The sequence below is a fragment of the Haemorhous mexicanus genome, chromosome 4 (genome assembly GCF_027477595.1).
Source record: "Haemorhous mexicanus isolate bHaeMex1 chromosome 4, bHaeMex1.pri, whole genome shotgun sequence".
Taxonomy (NCBI): Eukaryota; Metazoa; Chordata; class Aves; order Passeriformes; family Fringillidae; genus Haemorhous; species Haemorhous mexicanus.
In genome coordinates this window covers 70211772-70228441 of record NC_082344.1, presented here as the reverse complement: position 1 = coordinate 70228441, position 16670 = coordinate 70211772, and the positions used below count along the sequence as shown (strand labels likewise).

At 40.5% G+C, this 16670-nt stretch overlaps 1 protein-coding gene across 1 annotated transcript in view; it reads right to left on the bottom strand.

Annotated features, from left to right (window-relative positions):
* Positions 1 to 16670, bottom strand: part of FAM53A (family with sequence similarity 53 member A) — a 70043-nt gene that overhangs the window by 24687 nt on the left and 28686 nt on the right. Inside the window, exon 4 of the mRNA XM_059845355.1 lies at positions 13199 to 14001. Within this exon, the coding sequence (XP_059701338.1) occupies positions 13199 to 14001 (803 nt within the window). The remainder of the gene's footprint in view (positions 1 to 13198; positions 14002 to 16670) is intronic.

Genomic DNA, 16670 nt, shown 5'->3' with positions numbered 1-16670 from the left:
GGCAATGTTAAAAATTCAAAACCACAGTCATTGATTGCAGAAGCAGATTCACTAAAAAAAAAAAAAATACAAGTGCAAGCCATAAAAAGAGTTGATCACATTAGCAGAAGGATGTCCTGTGTGTCTGAGAGCAAAGAGGGGACAGGGAGATGTTTGAGTGAGTTCACATGGCTTCACAGATGCTGGATACTCTCAGCCCTGGCTCTCAGATTTGCCATGGCCACAACATCCAGCACACATCAGGGTCACTAGATCCCAAGCCTACCTAGTCAGGGAATGTTTTGTATAAGGCAGCTTCTGCAGTAGCCTAAGAATAGCTCAGTGTATTTATATAGGACTAACTGTGGGTCATGCCACCACACAAGAAGATCAGCAGAACTCAGTCCCACTGGATCTTTCTGCTACAAGTCACAGAATATTCCTCACTGCCATAATGAAAGTGGAGCAGGACTTAGGGATGCTCAGCACCAGGAAGAACAGCTGGATTTCTGGACAACTATTCTCCACAAGGATCTAAACAGGATTTTGACACCAGACCAAAGAACTTAAAAAAAAAAATCCCTAAACAAAAAGCAGCAGAGCTGCAAAAATAACTCAGAACAAAGCCAAAGGGACTCACAGAACAGCAATGTACATGAAGCAGAACCTGAGGAATGGCAAGCTGTGTAAACTATTTAATTCTGCACATGTCCTGCTGTAACACAGTAATAGACAAAGAATCACTCTCACTTCCAACATTCAGTTCTGCTGTCCTTCCTCCAAAAGAAAGGGCTTACAGTAGCAAATAATAGTCCATAACATCCTTATAAAACAAGCATATGCAGGAACACACAGATACAGTAATAGGGAAAGAAGCTGGCAACATTTAGGAGGAGAAAAGTTTTTTAGACCATGTGGAATTAGCCAGCAGACATCATGCTGGGTTGCCAATTCCCAGTAAACCAAACATTCATTTTGTAAAGATGCTTAAATGCCATCTGAAAAAAAAATAAATATTGACTCCTGGTAGAACAGTTCCACACTTTAGATTTGTACCATGTAAGATTCATCCTAGAGGAAAAAGCCTTATGTTTCCATTTTCAAGGCCTGTTACTGAAGGAGCTTTTCAAGTTCAAGAATCTTACTTTTTTTAAGAACACAGCTGGGAGGAATAGCATCCAAATTCAACAGTATCAGAGGCAGGGACTAGAGGTTCTCCAAACTGTGTCAAACCAGACTAACCCCTTCAGGCAACAATGTTTAAGGTAAGAAAAACAGACATCTGTCTTTGAAAAATAACTAGGTCAAGAAAATACTCTGCTGTGGTTAGAAAAAACCCACAAGGCCATTTTTTGACAAACTTTATGACCCGTGTAACTCCAGTTTGGAATGTAGTTATCAGTTATGTTTCAGCACAGGAAACTTAAATCTCTTCCTGACAGCAAGATCATTTTAAGGAGCAAGACTGGAAAAAAGATGTTCCCCCTCTAACACTGCTCAACCTAAAAAAGTTTTTTCTAACAAATTAAGGACACCATTAATTAAAAATTACAGCTGTAAGTAAAGGACCTTTTTCATCATAATGAAGGGTGGAATTAGCCAAGATCTGGATTAGCCAAGCTCAGATGTATGTGAAATGGAGACCTAGATGGAGAGCAATTCCCAGCCCTCTTCCCTTCCCTTATTTAAGCTACCTAGATATTCATATTTTCATGGCAGAAAGAGGTAAAAGCATCAAATTTAAATCTCCAACAACTTGGCAAACTGCAGATTTATCCTTATCCTTACCTTGATACCAGAGCACATCGAGTCTCAGTTAATTGGGCCTATTTACTAAAAGAGGACTGGAAAAATAAAAAGCATGTTTAAATTCAAGCCTTGTACATGCTGAAGGCATTGGGACAGGACCTGCTGGTCCTGCCTGAAGGATCTGTCATCAATATGAACAGTTGCTCCCATAAGTCTATACAAGAAGCCTCAGATCTTAGGAAAAGCTTTCCTGTTCTACAACACCTATTTTGAAAGGTTTTCCTTCTCAAAAACGGCTGTTCCCTGGACAAGGTAGAAAGATAACAGCTCTAGTGTCAAAAAATCATCAATAACCAAAGGAACTTCACTAGTTTTGTACCAGGCACAGAGCTGTAGATGAACAACATCAGATGCACTGAAATAGCAGGGATGTGGAGACCACTCATGTTCAGCAGATACCAAATGCTATGGGCAGGACTCTCCCACAAGTGGATTAAGTGCCCCAGGCTACTCTCAGAAGCAGCCAAATACTGGCAACTGGAAACTTCTAGCTTACTGAAGTAATTATTTGTAGTACTTTGAACTAAGCTAAAAATACATTGTCTTTGATATATCTAGGATCCTTCTTCTCATCTAAATCAGTATGAAGCTAGCACTACATGCACACCAGTACAGGCAAAATATATCACTTGTCCCCCTCACTATAGCAATAATTACTTTTCAATAGACTACAGTTTCATTTTTAATAGATTATAGCTTAATCTGTGAGGCCCTAAAATATACCCACAAGAACTAGGCAAATAAAAAAACCCCAGAAGGTAACCCTGTGCTATCAATCCATATTGGTTTTGTACCATGATATAAAAAGCTAGCATTTAAAGGTTTCACATATTAGATCAAATTATAAACTGGGTAGAGAATGTTTCTCTAAACCACCCCACTGAAAGTAAAAATACCTGTCAGATGCTAAAGCTTAGCAGGACCAGGACGCTAATTATCCATGATTCATTAGCCATCCCACAAATCTGTTATTGCTTCCTCACATGGAAAGTTCTTAAGGACTGTCATATTCTGAAGCCTGGCAGTCAGAAGATGACTCATTCACTTTGAGACAAAACATTATTACCAAAATATAATGCTTGTTTCATACAGACATTGTAATCACCATTGTATTTGAAAGAGGAAAACAAGGAAAAGGAATTCAGCTTCCCTTCCTCTGAGTCCTCCTCATACAAAACTCAAACCACAGGGGTGGCAAGGGGAGGGGAGTGAGGAAGGGAAAAACAAATGCTAAAGTGGTTTCAACAACCAAACCCTCCATAATTTCAAAGCATGTATGACATTAACATGCTGCAGAGTGACCACAGGAAAGCACAGCTTCAGGGAAGATAATGCCTTACACCAGCGCCTTGCACATTGCCATTTGCTTAAGGACATCCTTAAACAACAAAAAATCCAAGTAGTTGGAGAGCCCAAACTTAAAATTACACAATAGAGGTTGTGAAAAGAAGTGTTTCACAGTTAGCACATCTTCATCTACATAAAATAAAACACAAGAAAACTAAAGCAGCAAGTGATGAAGGTCTGTAATTCAGAACAAAAAAAGACACAGTTTAAGTTACTTTTTTTCCACCTATAGAACTTACCTGAAAAAAATGAATTCAAGTTCCCAACAAACACTTTATTGGATGGGGCAGGGGCAGTCTCAATTACATCCCAGATTCAAAAAGAACTAGGAAGAAGTTGAAGCAGTTGCTTCAACATTTCATTTCATATTTAATTACACATGGCCTTTTCTCGAGCTTCATTCAATTAAAGAATTATCTGAACTGTAAAGTTCAAGAAATTGCTAGAGCAAACATTAATTGCTATCAGAGATGCTTCTACTTGAGTTAAAAAGTTGTAATTTTTTTTGAAGGAAAACAAAAAATACTGAAAACCTTGAAATCCAAGCATCCCTCTCAGTTTAACTGATTTTGTACCAGCAAGCATTGAGCACCCAAACTCATCACTCCAGTCTGCTGCTACAGAGTTCCTACATCTCCCTCTTGCAGTATCTGCATTCTGAAGGCAGCCCTGCTCTGCCTTACACCATCCACACATGTACTGCAGCCATAAAGGTGCACACAGACTGTTCAAAAGCAAAGTGAATTCCACAGGGCAGTGTCTCTGACAATTAAATCCACTGAGCTGAGTTATATGTTACTTGGATGGAGCCCACAAGTTCTACATGAAAGGCTCAAACAAGTCAGTTCAGTAGCTACACACCATTGACACCATCTGGGATCTTAAGCCCTACAAGATTCACTGTCAAATTAAGTTATGACCTGTTCTGCCTTTATTATAGGCAAATATTGGAAGGTTTATACAATGTTTGCCTCCTCCTGAAAAAAAATCTATTAGATTAGATTCTGTTCTTCATTTTAAGAAGCTGCTCTTCTCACTTCCACAAAAATTTGTCAAAACAAATGAAAGAATTAAAAATCACACTTCAGTCTCTGCACCTCCCCAGCAGCAGAGAAAGCTCCTAATGTTTGCTCCCCCAAAGGCCCTTTAAATCAGTCATGGCACTGCTGCTACACACATTTTGGTGAAAATTCTCAGCTCTTTGTACAAGAGTACTTCTGTTTTCACCTGGTACAGTGCCTGAACTTACTTTAAAAATTAAAGCTTAATTTTGCTGTGTTGCTTTGTTAGTTATTAAGCATAATACCCGGTTTTAAAAATAAAGATTTTAACACGCTTCACATTAAAAACCATCTGGGAAAGGATGGAAAATGAACATCAGTTTTGCAACACCACAGTGTTAATAGGAACTGTGTAATTATAGATAAGCCTTTTAACTGATGTTAACAAAGTCACTCTTGAAATAGAAAAATTTAGAGACCTCCTACGTTACTTTCACACAACAGATGTGCAGTTCATCTATTTAGGATTAGAAGGATGAAAGAGCCATACAACTATGCCTGAAATGACAAAATCCAACTCAAAACTGATTGTCAGATAGTAACATAACGCCCAGTGGAAAATACAGATTTTTGACAAGGTTAAAAAGCTGTCTTTAAGCTTAAGTCAACTACTTATGCCCCAAATGCATACTCTAAAAATAGTTCTCATACTCCCCTGAAAATACTACTGTTATTTAAACAAATTCCTGCTCAAACAATGGACACAAGTACTAGCTGCTACATATGATTAAGAAGTTTAGAAGAATGCTATACTGACATAAAATAAAGTTGTGGTGAGGGGTGTTGTTTTGGTTGTTTGGGGTTTCTTTTAAATATTTGGAACTTAAGCCCACTTACAGGGTTTTTATTCTGATGCAATACATGTTAAAGAATTGATTTTTTTTTTTTTAGTTTTGAAACCAGCAGTTGAGTGTTTCTAACATAAGTACTCCAACATAGGAAGTAGTACAACACCTTACATAAGTAGGGTAAATAAAGCTTAAGATGACTGAAAAGGGTTCATCAATTTCTACAAAATATTCATTTCATTAACCTATTTTACTGGAGTACTTTGAAGAGGTTTAAATTAAGAGACCTAACTGTTAGGGAAAGGAATGGTCTAAATGTTTGACTGGAAATGGAGATCTAGCTGAACCTCAGCTGGCACTAAAGTCCTTGAAGCTCTACAAGAAGCTCTCATCCTGGCTATTATTTCTTAGAGCAAAAACTCCTGCTCATGTGTAATTCTCTAACTCTTGAAAAAAGAAAAATATTCCAGGCCAAAAAAGCAGACTCATTCATAAATTTTTCACAAAGCAGAGAAGTGTAGCTGGATACAGGCTCCCAGGCTCTAGGTACTACATTTAATACCTGCTATTCCCTCTCTTGCTCGTGCAGAAGTTGTTTTCAAATGGAAACTAAGACATCTCATGTGTTTTTATTAACTAGAAGATCAGGAAGATTAAAGTTCTATTTCCATGAAATATTATCATGACAGTAGGAAAGAGATCCAAAAATATATGACACTATCTTAAGTGAGTCTGAATAACTTGAACAGCTTAGGCAAAACTGCCCCTGCTTCCCACAAAAGACTCTTTTATCTGCTAAGGAAACCACATCCCTGGAGGCATTTAAAAGGCTACAGTGGACCGAATACTAGAAAAATATATATTGTGGGATAAGTAAGCATGCATGAACAGAGGATGAGACAGGATGATTTAGGACATCTTTCCTCAGCCATGATTTCCACAATTGTTTTTTACAGATTGATTAGCCAAATGTAAATAGCTACTCACAAAGAATTTGATTCAAACTGTTGTACACAATTTTTTATTTAATTTGAGATTATGGGAGGTTTCATCACAGTACATAGCAGATGCATATTGCTTAACTTCAGAGAGGCAAGCTTAACATACAGTCTAAGCCAAAATACTTGGAAATTTATTAGGCATCTGTTGTGCAGAGGGGTGCAGAGCTCAGGAACACCTGTGCTCTTCCAGCAGTCAGTGGTGCTGGGACTGCCACCAGCCATCACTGAGGTCTGCTCAGGAAGTAAATGCCACAGGAGGGGGCATCACAAGAAACTGCTCCTACCTTCCACATACCTGTTCCTCTCCAAAGAGAGTTTCTTCCTGACCTTAGCAATTCTCTGCCCTCTTAACTGGTTTATGTCAAACAAACACAGCTTGACCAACCTCTAGCAGACTGATGCCAACTTGTACTTCATTGTTCAAACTCCTGCAGGCACAGCAAGAGTTCATCTTAACCCTACTGAAGCTTAGAGAAATTGCAACTACCTCACTGTGCTCATTTTCATTCAGACATTTGCCCTCCAAGACAAGATTAAAGAAAAACCACCCTGAAATACTGGAAGTCTTTAGCCTCTTGCACATAGGGGGACACCACATGGGCAAAGAGTAGAAAAATTCTCCTTGAGGTTCACTGCTCACAATTTATTTCCAGCTATAAATTATGCTTATGCCTAGAATTACCCAAAATGGACTTAAAACACTGTTTTACTTAGCTGGGCAATTTTGATACAATGTTGATATTTGAAATACAAATCATGTTATCTTTTGCTTTCTTGGTTTATGATCACTTACAGAAATTACCACCACAGGAAGAAAAAAAAAGCCCAACAAATCCCCGAAGTGGTTTTCAAAGTAAAAGGTAGGCCAGGATTAGTTCTATTTTTCAAATGTGAAGTTAAAGGCTCCCCTGGTAATAGGTATTTAATTTTCAAAAAAGAGCTAGAATTCTGTTCCTGGCTCAATTACTTCATTCATAGCTGTTCTTTTGGTCTCAGTCTTATAAAAGGGGAAACTACTACTGTTATACATCTATATTTGCCACCACTTTATTGATCTAAATCAACCCCAGCCCAATCCTTCTGTACATATTACTCATCTGTATTGTATTTTCCACAAACCATATTCCAAAACTCAAGGGCACTGAGGGTGCCCTGCAGCATAAGATACCCACATGTAGCGCAAGGACACGTACCACCTATTTCATCTGAGCAGTGCTGCACCATCCATGCACCACTGAACTGCAACATGTCTGACACAGGTAGAAAAACCAGACCTACATTCTGACCACGAGATGCTGTGGTACATCTTGCAAGTGAATCACAAGGGCTGAAGTGATGACGTGCTGCAGTTGTAATTAAAGACCTTCCCCAAACCACACTGCACTCATGTGCAGGGCACAGAGCAGCCTTTGCTGACTCCACAAGCAGAAATTACATCTACCCCAAATAACCTGTTTGTTCCCATTTAGACAGGAGGCTACGAGAGACAAGCTTTACATAAGCATCTCAAGCTATTTAAAGCAACATGTTTACTATTTCCAGAACACAATCTGAATGAACTTCATGAGCCAGCACTTAACCTACTTTAGCCAGTGCAGCCCTGACTCACAGGGCAGGCACCCTGTGAGCTCAGTGAGGGACTTGATATCACTTCTTTATCTTGTACATGCTAAAACAGCAACCTGGGACAGAGAGCTTAACAAAAGGGAGCAGCTCCTTCACTATACTAACCACAACAAGAATTCAAAGAATAAGAAGAATGCTTCCACATCTACTTTGCTTAAACTTGGTGAGGTCACAGTATGGCTAATACATAAACCTGTCCCCATACTGACCATTACAGTAATCTCAAAGGTCAAAACCCAGCCATTGCCTGGTAGTTCTCAGGCTGCAACCACACATTTTGTTACCCTGGCTTATTTAACAAAATAAAATAATTAGTATTACAGCTCATCCTTGTAGCTATTCACAATGGCTTCTACAAACTGGCCCACACAAAGTGAAACCAGTAAGTGGATGTAGAGATTGCACAATAGAGATCAGGAGTTACCAGGAAAGTCTCTGTAATAAAAGCAGCAGCAATCTGACCCAAGTTCAGTTGCAACACAGCTGATGTGCTCTGCCCTTTATGAAGTACTGCCTTCTCCTCCCTCCTTTCACACATCCACCCCCAAAACTCACCTCTGCTTTTGTATATGCTTTTAAACTGCTGTTTCAACCAACTGCTGTTAGTTGAAATCATTACCAACTAGTCCTGTGCTTATTCTCACATATAAGTGATACTAATTTTGCTGTTTTGGTCAAAGTTGATGTGTTTGACTCATTTGTTCAAACTTGCCCCGAGAGAAGCCCTCGTTCCTATATAGAGCCATTGCACCACTGCTATCTGCAGCATAAAGGCAGTAGTCATAAAGCAATTTTAGCTCAATTTAAGGATCAAAGTTATCCAAATGTTTTGCCTGTTGATGAGCTGCAACTTCAAGAAAGACTAAATCAAGCATTCAGGTGTTGCAGGTGATGAAGAGCTGCTTACAAGAATTAAATTGCTGCCTAACACCATGGAGGCCCAAGACATGGGATTAAAAAAGGTGATTATCAATATAAAATAGTTCTATCAGTGGTTGTCAGAGTTTGAACCACTGATGCACACTCTGAAAGCCCCAAGATGCACACTAGTAGGAGCCAGGCCATGCTGGAGGAAGTATCACATTGCACATTCATTGTTCCTGCATCCCTCAAAGCAGCTGCTCTGGCTGGGCAGGGTGCCAGCTGCAGCTTTGACCTGACCTGGCGTGGCACTTAGGCTCTCTCAGTACCAAGAAAATCCAGTAGTAGAAAATCCAGATGACTTTCAAGCATTTCTAAGAAAAGAAGCACCCTGTACTAGGAAATTACAGCTTCAGTCCCTGAGTTATTTGACTGTTTAGAGAACCTTAAAACTCTTCATTGTGTTGTCTTATCAGTCTAATGTTAATTAATGCATGAGATGCCCTAGGATTTAATAGCTGAAACCATTACTTATGTGGATAAAGCCAGGTATTTGGTGTTAACTATTTAAACAGACCAAGCACCACTTCACAGAAAATACAAACAGTGTGGGATTTTAAAGTATGCTACCAGGATTATTACTTTCTGGAACCTCATGCCACCACACTGGGGGAGGAGTAACACAAGAATGCTGAACACCAGAAAGACTTCAAACTACAGTGTGTTGTTTGATCTAAAACAGAATAAAATCTCACTGTCACAGTAAAACTTGCTTACACACCAAAAAACATGTGCAACCTCTTGGCTGCTCTTTCCTTGTCGCACCTCAGGATCAACTGACATAACTCACAAAGCAGAACACTGGAAAAAACTCAGCAGTTTCCACTTCAGTAAAGAAACATTTCTCTCCTCAAACTGCAGTTAGCAGTCTAAACACCACCTTGACTCATTCTGTGGCAGCCTCTGAGACAGAGCGGATTTGCTGCAGGAGAGCACAAGCCCAGAGAGGCTCTTGGCCACACTCAGGCATCTCCAAACAGCTGGGTGATGGGATGTGTGCTGCCAGGGAGGAGGGCTGACACTGCTCACTGCAGCCAGCTTCTCATTTCAGTCTTCTTTCTGATTTGGTTGTGAACAAATGCTCAGAGGGCACAGACACCACGTTCTGCTGTGCTACAACTCCTACAGCTCTCCTTGCACACAAAACTGAAGGGAGAAAGTAATTTTGTGTCTTTGGGGCCTGGAAGTAGCTATTGCTTTTGTTATCTTCTCCTACAGTTTTTTCCACTTGTTTTTACAGCTGTCTTCATGTCCTAGAAGGTCTGATGTTTCACAAGTTTGAATTTTCAGCTTCTAGTGCAGAAAAAGATCCTTCCCAAATTTAGCACTACATGAGAGCTGAGCAGGCCTGAACACTTCAATCTCCTATGTACATGAATCACTCACTTTACTGGATATTAATGTAGCATTTTCCATGAGAATTTAAGATATGGCATATTCCTTCCCAAGAAGGCATGAAAACCTAAACCAGAGGGGGAGTGCAGTGAAATGTGAAGGTCTGTGGAAGAATAATAAAACAAAGCCAAAGTACAGAGAAATAAACAGTTTATGCTATTCAGAGCTGCCCAATTTCTTTACCTCTTCTAAATAAAGGCAGAATTCAGAATATTAAAGATGCAACAGGGGAAGGAACAAGGAACAAGGATGGAAATTAAGAACAGGCATGGATAAATTAATAATCTGAATTTTCTCATCAATGAATGCTGAACTTAAAAAGCAATGACAATTGAAACTTTGCTTTCAGAATTAGACTTTTCATTTTCTAGCACTAGTATTTATCGAATTAATAGGGACTGAAGCAACAAACAAGAAGTACGTTTTCAGAACTCAACTAGCAGAAAAACCAGTTCAGTAATGAAAAAAAAAATCCCAAAACAAAAAACCAACACTGAAACAAAAACAAGAAAATAAAACACATCAAACCAAAACACACCCTTCATCCCCTTCTGCCTCTAAAGCGTCACCTGACCACAGCTATTCAAGATCTTCATTCAGATGTAAGAGCCCTTGCTTCAAGCTGGGCTTGAAAAGCCCTTGCTTTATGAAGTAAATAAATCATTTAATGCTGATAAATACTGATTTGAGAGAATTCCTCGCTGAGAAGCCTTCTGCAACCTTAGTAGGTGTCTGTGTAAACCTCTCAGGATACTAGAGCATTGGCAGAAATTTCTGCAGCCCCAAAACTTTCATCTTCAAGCAGTTGTGGCTCAAATACAGCACCTTCAAATCTATCAGAAATCCTATCTGCTCCATGTTAAGTTCTCCACAAGCACTACTACGTAACTGCTGACCTGGTTTTGAGCAACCACTTGGAAAGTTGAGCTTTTCAGGAAGATTTGAGAACCTCAAAATATTTGCAGTAAAGCTTAAAGCAAAAATCCTTAAAAGTGCTTGTTTTCAACAGAGGTCTTTCATAAACTGACTTGGAAGTGAATTTGAAATCACAGAAAAAGTATTTTTGGAAACAATAAGGAGCCATCAAGATACATGAAAGGAAGGCCTTACTGAACTTTCCCTAATGGTAGCCCTGATCTTGAGTGAGCTCTATGCAGATATTGGACATCTTGTATGACACTTCAAAACAAGCCTTCTGTCATATTAGCTCATGACATTTTGCACAGCAGTAATTTTGCTTAAGACCACAATGTAAATTTCAAAGCATATACATCTGCTAGGATTTGGGGCATGCAGAGAAGGTAAGATAAGAAGACTTCTAACAATAAAATGGGTAAGCAAGCTGACATTCTAAAAAACCCTGATATTCCTTGGAAACTTAATTCAATTTTTACTTCAAATGTTTCCAGTTCTTGCCTCATTTTTAACAAATGTTTTCATTAAAATTCAGCATGTTTGGAAATTGATGTATTTCCAAGCTATAGTTTGTGCATTTGATTAAAACACAGTAGTATCTTAATAGGAAGATTCTACTGAAATAACTGGAAAGAAGACATCAGGTCTTGACACTGCAGAATAAGCTACTCATCTTATCAAGAAATCATCACTTCAAAATAGTCTTACAGGAAAAAGTAGTCAAGACTGGCTAAATATTAGTGCCATGAACAATTCTGCAGCAACTCTAAACAGCCAAAAACTTCCTATAGATATGGGCTGTAACAGGTTTCCTCCATACACACTGCTGTATGGATTACTTAAAAGGTGTAAGATCTGAGCAACTGAAGCTATTCAGTAGCCTGAAATATTGCATCTCACCTCCAGAGCTTGAAGAATGCAAGCACTGAGCCTAGCCAAAAAAAGGGTAAGTTTTCAATTTTACATAAAGAAACCTGCATTAGACCACACAGGCAGTTGAAAGGCAAATCCAATAATACTTCTGGTCTAGATTAGCAAACTAATCCCAACAGTGATTAACACAGAGAAACAGGTAAGATCTGATTAGCTAACTAGTAAACTTGAATCTTAGCCAAAACTGAGAACACTGTCTAGTCATACCTAGAACAGAATTGGTTACCAACCTTATCAGTAACTAAACAGATTGCTTTAGCCCCACAGCTCCACCAAAAATGTTGTATTTTTAAAGAGGAAAATCCTTTAAGACATAAGGAAGCTGTTTCACAAAAGTACAAGGGAAGGACAGTTGTCATTATAGAGACTTTTAGCCAAGTGGATATAAATCAGTTAGCATCAGACAGTTCCAGTATCTATCTTACTGGTATTTTGATGTAAAGCCTGCTAATACTGGGGGACCACAAACTGCCTGTTTTAGCCAACACTGTGTCCTATTCAGCTTTTCTTTTGCATAGTGCATCACATACAGGGACACTGGTGCACAACTATGTCCCTTCCTTCCAATTTTACTGCTACTTTTGCAAACTGCCTCCTCACCACTGGTCATAAGAGAACTATCACACATGCCTTCCAAATCTGCTATCTACTGAAGGCAGTAAGGTTACATTCACAAGCACAAAGTGTTCTGACCATGTTAGACTCAGCTTTACATTTTTAACTGTAGCACTCAACTCTGTTGACCAAGAAACTCTAAAGAAGCGAGTTCTGTTACATGTATTTGTGTTACATACAAAGTATAGGCATGAACTGAACTTTTCTAGCTCTTGCACCTCTACTCTAATGAGGAAGGAAGTAGAACTCTAAATAAAACTCTGGAGTAAAACACCTCTCCGTTGAGCTAGAGCACCTGTAGTTGCCATATTAGAATACTATCTCTTTCCAACTGCTTATTTGCAGCTTCTTTAGTTAATCCATTTATACAGGGGTTTGCTTGCTCTTATTTAGCTTTATAGAATTACTCAAACCAAGGAAAGGCTTAATCAAACAGATTTGCAGTAAGATGACTCAAATCATTGCACTGGGGAACACAATGGTATTAACTTTTTGCTACCATGTCCACTCCATTCCCCATGGCCTCCTTGCTTTTCAAAAAGCAAGCCATTTTTCTGGGGCCTCTGCTTTTTAGCATCTTTTCAGAGCTCTCAGCATTCTATATCAAGTAGAACAGACTTCAAGAACTGGGTTTCACAGGAAGAACCTAAGTTGCTTTAGAGAATAGTGCAACCAAACTGCTCTCCTGCCAAAGGTGACAGACACAGGGCACAAGCAAACCTGCAACAACTACAAACTAGTGCCGCTGATCTAGAGACAGCCTTTCTGCAAGAGCACCCTTCCCACACTGAGCAAAGTAAAATCTCACCCGTGTCATTTTAAAAAAGTCTAACGATGGCCTGTTCCATCGTACATCCTCCTCCCGTCTGCGCTTCAGCCGGCTTTTCTTCTCGTTCAGGACGCAGGGCTGCGAGCGGCACCTGAGCAGGCCCTGCCGCCGGCTGAGCTCGGGTGTGGAGGTGGGAGTGCTGCTGGCTGAAGGCAAGAGATTCCCCGTCTCGGTGATGTGCTCCTGGGAGAGGGACAGGCGGCGCCTTGGGTTAAAGTCACAAGGGCCTCCGGAATTCCAGCGGGTGCTGGAGCTCGTGCTGCCCTCGCTGCTGTCCACAAACCCGCTGCTGGCAGAGGAAGGTCTGGGTACTGGAGAGGTGTTGAAGCTGGTGATGGTGAAGACGTTGTTTAGGGACAGGATGTTTTGTGGCAGGCTGATGCTTGTGCTTCTCTGCAAGGTGGCACTTCCGTGGCTGTTGCAGCGCTGCAAGGTAGCGCTGCCGCCGCTGTTACAGCGTCTCTTTGACACAGGAGTCCAAACCTTGGAGCTGCCGGGCTTCCAGGGGGAGCGGCAGCGAGCCAGCTCGTCGGGCTCCGACAGCGAGCGGCAGTGGCGCTTGGTGGGCGGTGCCAGGGGCTGGCCCGAGTTCTCGTTCAGGTTCAGCTCGCTGATCCATCCCGACACCATGGACGTGCTGGAGGGCTCCTGCTGCCACGGCAGGCTGCCATTGCTGGCAGTGCCGGTGCTGAACGGGCACACTGGGAAAGGGTAAGCTGAACTCCTGGTTGTGTCAGGCTGGATTGGGTAACCCCCATTTAAAGCTTTCCAAGGACTGTCTTCTGAAAGCAAGAAAAGATACAGGTGAGAGGCGAAAGGAGAAAGAATGATTTGTGTTAAACCTAGTTTAATGTATAGCCATCAAAATCATCTTTAGAAGGATGAGCCATAAATACTCAGTTCCCAATCAAAATTTCACACTAAAAAAAAAAGTAGAAAATTCAAAAACACAAAGATCAAAGTATTTAATCAGGAACCAATGCAGGCATTTCAATATATATACCTTGTTAATACATTTTCCTTTACACTGAATAACTACAATGTTTTTTTTTTCAGTGAGCAACAGGACAGTTTCCTAGTGCACAGCACACACTACAATTAAATCATAGAATAGTGAACAAGCTCAGGTACAAGCAAAACAGACTAACAACATAAGAAGCCATCAGGGAACTTTTTATTTTTTTTATGCAAGAGCTGGATAATCACTTCAGACTGCTGTTCTTCATTTAGCTCTTACGCTTTTCTATTAAAAACACCTTATTAAAGAAAACTTCCAAAGTGTGTTCACATTCTCTGCTCTGAAAAGCTCTACTTTAAATTAGAAACAGTACAAAGTTAAATCAGACTGAAGACTCTTGCTTCCCCCCTTACACTCTGACTATAAGAAAAAACCCCAAATCTTAATTTAATGCATAAAATAAAGTATCCCTTAAGAACCTCCTGCAAGTCTTAGTGTGAATGCAGACACAGTGCACAACTTCTCATCTGAAGTGGCAACGCTGGGTTAAAAGCAGTCTGCCAGTGCAGCCTCTCACTCTTTTGTGAAGCGTTTCTTTGAGAACATTCTGCACATTTTACAGCTGTTCCTCCACATTATACAATGAAGTGTAAGAAGAACTACAGCAGACTTTGGATTTGCAAATTGAAAAGCAGCAAAACTGTTGGCCAGCCAACAGCACTTCATGCTTGGTTAGAAAATTTGCTAATTTAAACCAATTAGCCAAATAAGTTTCACTTATCCTGGCTTTAAAGAAAGAACATTTAAAATACCCATTTTTTCCCATACACCTATTTTAAGAACCTAGATAGAGCCTAAACACTGAATACTAGTATATTCTTATGGTTGACTTTCTAAACTAAGTTTTAGAGTAATAAACAGCTAAAAGACTCGCTGAGTAGCTTTATAAGTTGCAAACCCAAATAGTTGTACATGTTCCATGCCCAAAGTATGTCATGGATTATCCTGTTTATTTGGATCTTATTTAAAGAACACCCTATTGTCTCAAAATCATTTAACTGTGCAGACAGCTGGCCTATTCAAACATGTTTTATTAGAATTCCTCTGTCCTTCCTCCTCCATTCTTTCAGATGGGTACAACCACATACTGTGCTTTGCCTTAAGCATGCAAGCTCTTCAAGGCAGGGACAATCCATAATTCAGTGCAAGTAAAAGAGCCAACACAATGGGGTCCAGCTAATGTATGAAACTCCTAGCATCTACTGTAGGGCAATTTCCTAGCTGGAACTCACCTGATTTTTTTCAAATCCTTGGGAAGCTTTCTTCCAGGCTAGGAGACTTATTTAAAAGTTTAATGTAAAAATAAAAATGTCAAGAATCTGTGTTTTATTGTTTACATGGCAGAAGCACCTGATAATTTAATCTGGAAATCATCTCTAAGATCAGAGTCCAACCATTAACTTAAATCCACCAAGTCCACCACTAAACCATGCTCCAAGTGCCACATCTACATGTATTTTAAATGCCTGCAGGGATGGTGACTCCACCACTGCCCTGGGCAGCCAGTTCCCATACTTGACAACCCTTCCAGTGAAGAAATTTCTCCTAACATCCAATCTAGGCCTCCCCTGGTGCAATTTGAGGCCATTTCCTCTTGTCCTGCCACCTGCTATTCAGGAGAAGCCTTTCCCTCATTCACAAGACAGGTCACCTTGTAAGAGAAGGAGACTGAGTTGGTCAAGCAGGATCTGCATTTCATAAATCAAAGACTGACAGGCCTGTAGTTCCCAGATCCTCCTCCAGGCCCTTCTGGTAGCTGAGGTCACATTTGGTGACCTCCAGTCACCTGGGACCTCCCCAGGGAACCAGGGCTGCTGGTAAATGCCAGAGTGGCTCAGTGAGCCCATCCATGATTCCCTCAGTCCTCTTGGGTGGATCCCATCCAGCTCCAAAGACCAGGGTGGGTCTAAATGATGGAGCAGATCTCTGATCATTTCCCCCTGGATTATGGGGGCTTCATTCTGCTCCCCATCCATCTTCCACCTCAAGGGACTGAGCACCCAGAGAACAGCTGGTAAAGACTGTGGCAAAGAAGGCATTAAGCACCTCAGCTTACATCATCCTTTGTCCTTATATCCTCCTGGCATCCAGTAAAGGATGGACATTCTCCTTAGCCCTCCTTTTGTTGCTGATGCATTTACAGAAACATTTTTAATTGTGTCTTATGGCAGTAGCCAGATCAGCTTCTTGTTGAACTCTGGCCCTTCTAATTGTCTCCCTGCATAACCTGACAACATCCTTATAGTCCTCCTGAGTTGCCTTCCCCTCCCTCCAAAGGTCATCTCTCCTGGCTTTTTTTCTTAGCCTTGAGCTCCAGCCAAAGCTCTCTGTTCAATCAGGCCAATCATTTTCCCCACTGGCTCATCTTTCAACAGCCTCCTGCTGCACCTTTAACATTTCCTGGACTCCTCTGTCATTCAGGACTGCCTCCCA